The sequence below is a fragment of the Charadrius vociferus genome, unplaced genomic scaffold (genome assembly GCF_000708025.1).
Source record: "Charadrius vociferus isolate BGI_N301 unplaced genomic scaffold, ASM70802v2 scaffold621, whole genome shotgun sequence".
Taxonomy (NCBI): domain Eukaryota; kingdom Metazoa; phylum Chordata; class Aves; order Charadriiformes; family Charadriidae; genus Charadrius; species Charadrius vociferus.
The window spans coordinates 184707-195079 of NW_009646926.1; the positions used below are offsets into that span (position 1 = coordinate 184707).

Consider the following 10373-nt stretch of genomic DNA (forward strand, 5'->3'; position numbering starts at 1 on the left):
CGCAGGCCTGAAGGGGCCTTGTCGGTAACACTCCGGGTGTGAATTCCCATCAGGGCCAAAAACATGAGGGGATACCGACAGCCTCACTCATAAAGGGTTAAAACAGGCTGTTTTGGGGGGAAAATAATCTCATCCGGCTGCCCGGCCTCTGCCGCCGTCCCTCCACACAGGCCTCCCCACTCCGGAGGCTCGGGGGGGGCTCAGTCTCACCAGTAAAAGTGGGTACAAAAAACAACAGAGAAGAGACAGCAGATCTGTTTGCATATATCGGGCCTCAAAAGTTATGTCAATAACATTAAGCAATATTGCTTTAGGGAGGTGATCATCCCCCTGCGCTCAGCACTGGTGAGACCCCACCTCGAGTGCTGTGTTCAGTTTGAGGCCCCTCACGACAAGAAGGACATTGAGGTGCTGGAGCGTGTCCAGAGAAGGGCAACGGAGCTGTGAGGGGTCTGGAGAAGAGCGGCTGAGGGACCTGGGGGTGTTCAGCCTGGAGAAGAGGAGGCTGAGGGGAGACCTTCTCGCTCTCGACAGCTCCCTGACAGGAGGGTGCAGCGAGGGGGGGTCGGGCTCCGCTCCCAGGTAAAAAGCAATAGGACAAGAGAAAATGGCCTCAAGTTGCACCAGGGGAGGTTTAGTTTGGATATTAAGGAAAATTTCTTCACCAGAAGGATTGTCATACACTGGAAGAGGCTGCCCAGGGCAGTGGTGGAGTCACCATCCCTGGAGGTGTATAACAGAGGGGCAGATGTGGTGCTGGCAGTCATGGGTCAGTGGTGGGTTTGGCAGTGGCAGGTTGATGGTTGGACTCGATGATCTTAAAGGTCTCTTCCAACCTTGATGATTCTGTGCTTTAGAAACACCAGTGTGTTTGTCTCCCCCAGGTAAGGGGTGAAGGGCTGAGTGGGGAATGGCAGGAAAAAGAGCCCCAGAAAGACCTACATGACCAATTTCAGGGTATAACTGCTTTGAACTTTCAATGGCATAAACGAATGTCATTTTAGATAGTTTTTAAACTAACCTCTGCCACATGTATTGTTCCTTGAACCTGGCTCTCTCTTGGCTTATTAAGCTCATTATTCAAAGGCCTACCCTGACCTTGTGGACCAGATCCTTCTGCAGAGCAAGGTTCATCAGCCAGACCTATTCTTAGATCCCCCCTCCTCTGCCAGGCTTCATTTAGATCTGGAGCTATAACACAAGGATCTTTGCTTAGCAGGGACCATAGAAAACGCCTCCTACTCAAAGAGCTAATCTCTTCAAGTGATTAATTTTGAGCCTGACTTTCATAGCATAGAAGCAGCGACAGGAGAACATTTGAAAAGGAGAATACAGGAGAATGCTGCAATAGCGAACAGGAGGGCCCTAACATCAGCTCCCAAGAAAGCTCCGTTCCAATTCAAACACCAAAGCAGCCAGATTTGAGAACCAACCAGCTTGAGCAGGGCCCATCCCAGGCTTTCCTGAAAAGCCTCAAAAAGAGAAATGCCAAGTTATACACTTCAAAAGCCCCTGAAAACTGGGGCCTAGTGGCTTAAGTCAGGTCTAAAGGTACAGTGAATGTGATTCTGCTCCTGTACCTTCTCATATACTGGAAAGATTAATTTAACAAATCCCTTCACTGGTAGAATACTGCCACCTCCAGGGTGGAAGATACATGACAGCCAACCATGCTGTGAAAACCTGCACAGCAAACACAGTGCTACCAACCAACTCAAGTTATACAGAGGGGATGTTCGAAGGACACCAGAGAGCAGGGCCAGGACCTCAGAGCAGGGTACAAACTCCAGGAAGACACTGCTGGATTGACATCCCGTCTGCCTATGAAGACAATACAGTGTCCTGTTTAGCTTTGAGGGTGAGTATGTTGAGTCGCCATCCCTGGAGGTAATTAACAGACGGGCAGACGCAGTGCTGAGGGACACGGTTTAGTGGTGGGTTTGGCAGTGTTAGGTTGATGATTGGACTTGATCTTAAAGGTCTTTTCCAATCTAAAAGATTCTATGATAAGAGATGTCATGAAGACTGACTAGAGGCTACCATGACTGTTGTCATCTTTGTGTATTTGAGGCTTTTGCCTTGGTAAAATACAACAGCTGGGAACTCACCTGTCAATGTTAAAAACTGAGCTAAAAGCCTCTGTTAGAAAAGCTGATGAGAGAGACGGAAAAAAGTTGTATGGCCAAAGGCATACCTGAACTACCTTCATTGGTAAAACTACCAAGTGCTCTTCAGTTTGAGAGTTTTAGGTTTGAAAGCGTTTCCCCACCAGGCAGACACAGGCTATCCAAAGCAAGCGATACCATACACTCCATATCCAACTCATTAAAACAATTTAAACTGTTAAGAAAATCTTATGGTTTTATTGTGTAATGTAGCATTGAAACATCTGAACAAATCAATATCTGGGCTGTACAGGCTGCTGTTCTTTCATTTCTTTGGGTTATAGAGTATCTTGTCAGTACATAAACAACAACCTTTTGCATTATAAATTCTTTCCGAGGCATGCTGGTACAACACAAATTTCTCTTGTCAAATGCAGCTAAGTCTACCTTCCAAACATCATGCACAAGAAACTCATCTAGTGACAATGTAAACTCAGCAGAAGGGCAGGTCACAGGTCTCGCTTGCTCACGCTCTGCAGTGCTGCAGGTTTGTGTATGATATTTGGAATGTTCCGTGAGTGTGAATAATACCAGTAAGAGAGGAGGAAAAAAAAAAAGAAAAAAAGAAAAAAAAAAAAGCACGGGTGCCTCGGGTTGCCAGCTCAGCCAAAGTTGTGCAATGCTAGCCTGAACATGTCATTGGTGCAAACCCAGGCATCGTTGATGTTCTTTAATAGAAATATCTGGTGGAATCCCATGATAGGATCTTCATCAGCCTGTAGGAAGAGAGGAAACAAAAAAAAGTTCAAAAAGCTCTTGAGAAATGTATTTCAAAATTCACAATAAGACAAGTTCAATGCTAACGTTAACAGTGATGTCACATGCTGTAAGATGCCTAGTACCTCAGGAGACACTAATACAACCAGAGGTTCTCTTCCAAGGTGCTTTGCAGACAAACACCCAGGGCCCAATGACACAGAAGTCCTGCAACAGCATCTGAAGTTGGGGTTTTCTGGAAGACTTGCAGACTTCTCGTTCCAGTAGCTCCACAACACTGATAACAGCATCCCTGCCTTGGTGTTGAATCGCAAATTTTCTTTGGGCCTTGCCCAGGAGCCAAACATAAACCAAGGTGTTTCACAATTAGTTTGTAGCTGCTGTACTTTGGATTGACAACAGAAGGAAGTTTCTGTAGAAGTCAGTGTCAACAATATTGCCTGAATGATCTATGTACCGATCCAGGCTTTTGAAAGCTTTCCCAGAGCAGGTACAGCTGGGCAGCAACTTAGTGCTTCCCCCTTCCGCTGTCCAGGAACAGCTCAAAGGGAGGGAAGTACCTGCTGTAGCCGCAACGAGATGTTCTAAGCACAGGTATCTTTGCAGCAGTGCCTCAACTCCTGCCTTTGACAATTCGCCTAGGCAGGTTATAGTGCCTGCACTGCATTTACTGTATTACTACAGGAGTAGAAAACAGTATTAGAGGGACACTACTTCTCCCACCTAATGTTTACAAGTCTCCTCAGAGACACCATGCAGGAATTAAAGCCTCAAAATAACATAAATGATTCCCAAATCAGCTGGGAATCACACAACAGGATTTAATCTGAAGAGCACACAGGTCCTAGCTAAAAAACAATCTTCTGACACTGACCACAGTGTATTCAATTCAGCATTTTTGGAGGATTTTAAGCTCTATTCTTTCAGTGCATGACTATTCAGCTCCAGAAAAGGGGGGAAACACATTAAAAAAAAAAAGGCATTGAAAAGCAGCAGCCAGAGTAGCACATGAAACAGACTGCCTAAGTGCTGAATGTTTAGTCGCAATGCTCTGCTGCTGTCCACCAAGAACAGCAAATGCAAAGGTTAAAGAGCAAAGCAGACTATAAAATAAACAAACAAAAAATATCTTTAAAGTAATATTCATGTAAGTGATAAACTGGCTGAAATGAGTCAGCTTTGAGGAGCAACCTGCTGAGGACATCAGTTATATCACAGAACAGCAAGTGTGCCAGAGCCCTGCTAGGATCAGGTGCATGTAAAAGCAGCACTCCAATCTACAACTGCTGGAAGGATTTCACAGTGACAACTGCCCAGGAAATAAAAAGGTGTAGATGAAGCGCAGTTTCAGTAAGCGTATGCTAATCCACCGAGGCAAACCAAAAAGGGCCCTAGATTAGCTATTGCCTCTCGGGAAAGTGATACTGAAATCATGACGAACAATGTTTTTTGGAGGGGTTTTTTTTGGTTTTTTTTTTTTTTTTTTAACCAGCTCAGAGCTCAACAGCTATCAAGGCAAGCACAGTGTTAGCAGTTATTAGGAAAGGAACAGAGAACCAAAACCAATAAATAAGCAACCGTATAAATGCACAGAGAGCACCCACATATCAAATCCTGCATGCACTGATTTAAAAAAATTAAAATGATAGAATAGGGAAAGGCCAGACAAGGGCAAGAAAGATGAGCCAGCTACAGGGCAGTTTCCTACTGAAGAAAGTAAATTGAGTATGACTCTCTAGCTTATAAAAATGTGATCAGGGTGGGAAGATTGGGCAAGATATCAAATTACTATAAAACCATGAAGGACTAAGTGAATGAGCTACTACTACAGCCAGAAATTAAGGCGGCAACAAGTAAGGCCATAAGTATGAGCAATTCCAAGTGTTCAGTAGACAAAAGAACAAAGGAAAAATCCTCAAGCAAGAGAAGTGCCAATAAAGGCACTGACGATGACCTGGGCAGCTTTTTGTCACATTGGTATATGCCTTCTTTTGCATCAGGCTGAGGCTCCGTAACAGCCAGCACAATGTGAACAACAAGCAATTACGCTGGATTAGACCAGCCGTCCATCTAGGTCATTAGCACATATGACAGCAGTCATGCCAATTATTTCAGGGACAGCATTATCACCATAAGCTCTGCCCAGAACAGATGCTCGCATATCCACACTGAAGAGGTGGCCTGTGCACTGGAACCCATGGGTTTATGCCTTTTCTAGCTTTTCCTAGGTATCAAATGTAACACTTACATCCTCATATAGTCTCACTTCTGCTTGATAGTTGGACATGAAGGAATCTTTAAGAAAACTGAGTAGCATCAGAGCTGTACATTGAAGTTTGACATAGTGACTTTGTAAAACATCTTATTAATGCCATCCCTTTTGACTAAGTTGGAATGAACTCACATTTGTGTCAGCTCCTTTCTAATGGCTTAGTTTAAACCAGCCACGCAGAATCATTTCAGCTTGAATCACTTCTAATCACAACTATTAAGCATTTTGTATACTCTCACTTGCTCTATGGTCTCCTCTTCTTAGGTCACTGAGGCATCTATTACAAAGTGCAAAAGTGGCTTCCACATCAAATTTGGGCATGTCATTACTGACATGAGTACATTTAAAAATATATACCACTGGAAAAAAAAAAAAAAAAAAAAAAAAAGAGGTATCCCCATCAGACTAGTTTTAGTGTAGGTTTCCTAAGTTTCTGGTAAGCCTACCTGCACTGCAGCTCTTAGTGCTTTGGCTTGAGGAGAATTTTCTCCTTTCATACCCAATTCAGGACTGGACACACGAAGATTAAGAGAAAGAGGAATTCTTCCCCAACCACTTGCTGTTGTACATATGGCAAATTCCCATAGTGAAGTTGCATGTTATTGCTTTCTTTATTCCTTTTATGTTATGTCTTCACAGCATAGAGGAGCAGTATACGTTAAAACCAAGGAAAATCCCAGACTATATTTAAGGCAAATGCAATCATTCATAGCCCGTTCCCAAAATTCTGAATACGTCCTATTAATGTACAGCAAAGGCCCACAGTTGAGCGGCTTTGAGATGCTCTAGAAGGCATGACTAATCTTATCCCATTTTATTTTAGATCTTCATTACAGCTCCGATAACCTCACTGAAACTCTTTACCCTTACTTTCCATTTGAAATTCAGCTATGTCCAACTCAAAATTTGCATTCCAGATGTAAGCTCAGGCTTGAAATAGGCTTTATTTTTCCTACAAAGCTTTCCTTTTTCTATGCAGTTCAAATTCTTTCATGACATCCTTGAATTAAAATAAAAAGAGTCAGGATCAGATTGGAAGAATCCTCTGGTTTCCAGGCCAGCCCCATGCTCAGCATGAGCATGGACTACCAGCAGCATTGCATCAGCCACAGCTTCGTCGAGCAGAGTCTTCCAAGCGACCAAGAACAGACAGTTCACAAGGTGTCCACGCACCACTTCCCAGGGTTTCAGCCTTCCAATGAAAATCTTTCCCGTGTGTCCAATCCGAACCTCCCAAGTTAAGATTTGCAACCACTGTCTTTTGGTACACTGTCTGACACCACCAAGAATGGTTTGCTTTCAGGATGTTGCTATCAGTTGTACAGATACTCAAGTACTTTCCAACTACATTTCAGGCAGATTGCCCTTAGTTGCCTCCTCTCCCAGCTCTACAAGCTCTGGAACACTGGCATTCTTGGCAGCTTTTAGACCTCTTGCAGTTTTTATACATCCCTTCTGACCCGGAGGCTAAAAACTGTAGAAAATCCTCAGCTCACAGAGCTGTGGGTCATGTCACAGTGTTTCGGTGCAACGCTATTTTGCAATCCAAGTTTAGCTGCAGAACTTTTCTCCTCTTGTCTGGTCACACACGGTTTTGCCCTTTCACCAGCACCCCACAGCAAATGTTGGTTGAACTGCAGGCTTGCAGCTAGCCTTATCTCAAAGGAACGGCTAATTACTTAAGATAGCAGGTTCTTTCAGATGTTAAGCCTCATTTAACAGGTTTTAAGCAATGCTTTAAGTGTTCAGCATGCATTACAAAAACATCCAGTGATTTTAATTGCAAATTTCCTTTCCATTTTAAGACTAGGAAACACTGCATAACAATTAGTTATTCACAATTAATTCTGCAACAATCACTTCAAAATTCACACTTTGGGGAAGAGCCACAGATCTGCCACATTGCTTTGAGAAACTGCAAGCCCCAGCCATGCTTCTCAGCCGAGCTCAAGTGACAGAAGAGCGAGAAGAGAGCACTCCTTACTCAACCCGGACAGCGAGGACTGCGTGGAAGAGAGGGAAGGCAGAAGGTTAAACGTTGTGGAGGGCTAGCCTGAAGACTTCGTTGGTGCACACCCAGGCACCTTGCAAATTTTTCAACAAAAAGGTTTGGTGGAAGCCTAGAACCTGGTCATCATCTGCCTGAGCGTGACAGGAGAAATACGTTACTAGGTGAAGTGCACTGAAAATACTGGGTGACATTCCGGATGAACATTGGCAAAGTAGCGTCACACCAAATGAAACTCACTCCTGAAGGCTTAAACTGATGCCTCCTCTTCCTAGTTGAAGCAAGCAAGAATGCACCCAGACAATGAATAGCAATAAAGTGATAACAGAATTAAAATAAGTGGAGGTATATTCATTATACCTCTACAAAAGGATAAAAAAAAAACCCCATTACTACCTATCCCAACGTCCATTAAAGAGGATCTTTCATATGTTTACTTGTAAACATGCTTTTCAATGAAAGCGATCATATACTGCTTGACCTTCACTGGTGACATTCACCCTACTTAGATGCTCTGTTATTCTCTAACATCTTCTCCAAGCAGCTGCTGTGTCCAGTCCCCTCAGTGCAGCCAATTATTCTGCTGTAAAAGATGTTGCTTTTTATTTACAGTTCATATTAGCATTAGCATGCTGCTGGGCTGGAGACTGGAGCAGCACAGAGGCAGATACACATCCAGACCTTGTCACAGTGCAGTAATGATTTAAACTGAGCCCAGTTAAATCCCACTCCAGCAGGGGAGGCCAAAGGCTTAAAACAACCCAAACCTGCACGTTTACTTAAGGCATGATACCTGGTGAAGGAAAAACCGAGTTTGACAGTAATTGTCCTTGACCCGGTTATTTCTTCAGAACTATTCTTGTCCAGTTAAGAAGGGAGCTGAGGCTTTGTGACAACTTGGTAGCAGTTCACCCCACAGTATATGCAGGGAGAGTAGAAGGTTTTTCTGCTTTGGTTGTTTGGTGGTTTTTTTTCGCCCCCCTTAAAATCAAACAAGATCAAAATATAATGGTTTAAGGAAGAAACACAAGATGTGCCCAGCTCACTTAAAAATGAGTTTCCACTGAATGCTTGGGACTAGTGATTCAATCAAGTAAAAGGCCTCAGAAAATCCATTTAAGTATCATGCCAAGAATGACTCCTTAGAAAGGGCATGTTACATGTATTTTAGCATTATTATTTTCTTGGATTACTCTATTAAAAGCATTATGCATACTCCTTCATTACGTAAAACAATGCAAGTTTTGAAAAACTGCAGAGAATTCAAAAGCATACGCATTAATTGTACTGGGCTTTGAAGAATTTCACTCAGTCCCATGAAAAGTATAACAGAACAATGTAGAGGAAGTATGGCTTTTCCCTTCAAACCCTGCTACTGATGGTCTTGGAAGTCCCCTTCCTTGGGCAAATTTCTCTAGTTTTCCTCAAGACCAACAGATGTGAGCTGTGCAGAACAGCCACACTAATAAGAAGGCAACCTTTAAATAAAATTAAGTATGCTGCTCTGTGTTTGCGTGTTAAAGTGTACCCCGTTCAACTGGAGCTATAGATGTGCCACTTGCTAAAATGCACTAAGTGAATCCAGCTGTTCTTGGTTACTGCATTGTATCGAGAACAGCACTGAGATGCATTAAAATGGCTGTCAACATGTATGTATTAGCACAAGAAAAAGTATTCTCTACACATGACAACCAGGTTTGTGTACTGGCAGAAGTGATTACTATATATGTCATGCTTCTGACTGTTGCTGATTATTTCACTTGTCCACCTATGTAAGAATCATACAAGGCAGAAACAAGAAATCAAAGGTTAAGTTGACTTTGACTTTCTGGACACTTCCTCAGTGATGAGCAGCATTTCCCAGGCATTAAAATGTGCTTTTTTAAAGCTAAGATTGGAGACACATACATGTGAAGAGTTGAAAAATTTTGCCTCTCCTACTAAAAATTCACAAACATGTTGGATTTGATGACGACAACAGGCATACTTTAATCCAATATGTTTTTTCCAAGTACCTAGACGCACTATCATGTGATCCCTGAATTATTCTGAGTAATTTCGGAGTAAATTCAGAGGATAAAAAACAGCATAATAAGAAAACATTACTCCAAGCCATGTTATTTATGGAAAACTCCCTGACTGCATCTACAACCCTAAGAACCATGCTAAAGGATGAGAAAACCAGAAACTTCACAGAATCTTTAAGAACTTGGCATCTTGCCACAGGATTCAACACAACCACTGCTGCAAGCTGTGATCTGCTTGATGATTATGCAATAACCTTAAAAACAGGACTGTGCAAACCCAGGTGCAGGTGTGAGTGGCCCAAGACATCGAGTGACAGAGTCTTGGTCACATCATTGTGTTTTGTGCACACCCAAGAGCAAGACAGATGACATCAGCATGTCTGACTTCATACCTGTCCTGCAATTCAGTGCCTTGCGTGGCTGCCTTTCCTCAACACAGTGTGTGCAGGTGGGATTGAGCAACAAGAAAGCTGGAATCCAACTTGCAGCTAGGAAGCAGGAGCACTTTAATGAGAGCCAAAGCTATCTATGTTAGGCTTAGAAGTTGATGCAATACACCAGGAACTGCTCTTCTCAACTGCCCAGCCCAAAACAAGTACGGAGAATAGCTAAGCAAGCAGATTCAAATTTTCAGTCCTGTGTTTGCTTAGTGAAGAGTCCGGTCAGTGGGAGTTTGAATGTTTTGATACTAGAGGAGCCATTCAGAGTTAACAGGAAGAAGAAACCTAACCAGCTATTTTAAAAGAAACTAGGCTCAAGCACCTCTAAAGACTGAGTGGATTTAGAGTTCTGACTTGACAGCATGGCTGGCTGAAACCCTGACTAAACCAACTCTGATAATTTTAACTATTGCTATGTAATTTCATGCTTTTGAAATAAACACTGCCCACTGTGAGCAAGTTCCGCCCACAGCTGACTTTACATGTTATTTTTTGCAGATTCCAGGAAAACTTCTTTCATCAATTCGTAGCGTAACTAGCTTACAAGTCTGTGGCCCTGGTGTATTTACATCCAACAGTTCCTCAAAAGAACAGGAGACTGGGCACGTTTATGCAGCTCAGCAGCGTAACTTTAACACCAATGTAATCATACTACAGCCTGAAAAATGATCTGATTTCTTCAAAAGAACAGACTGTCTCAACAATAAGTGTTTGATCTCGAGAGGCAACACTCCCACTGCTGAA

General features: G+C 42.9%; 1 protein-coding gene across 1 annotated transcript in view; it reads right to left on the bottom strand.

Annotated features, from left to right (window-relative positions):
- Positions 1 to 2338: 2338 nt before the first annotated feature.
- The window catches only part of NUTF2 (nuclear transport factor 2), a 15827-nt gene continuing 7792 nt past the window's right edge, over positions 2339 to 10373 (bottom strand). The window contains exon 4 of the mRNA XM_009894456.1: positions 2339 to 2881. Coding sequence (XP_009892758.1) covers positions 2768 to 2881 — 114 coding nt within the window. The 3' untranslated portion in view covers positions 2339 to 2767. The remainder of the gene's footprint in view (positions 2882 to 10373) is intronic.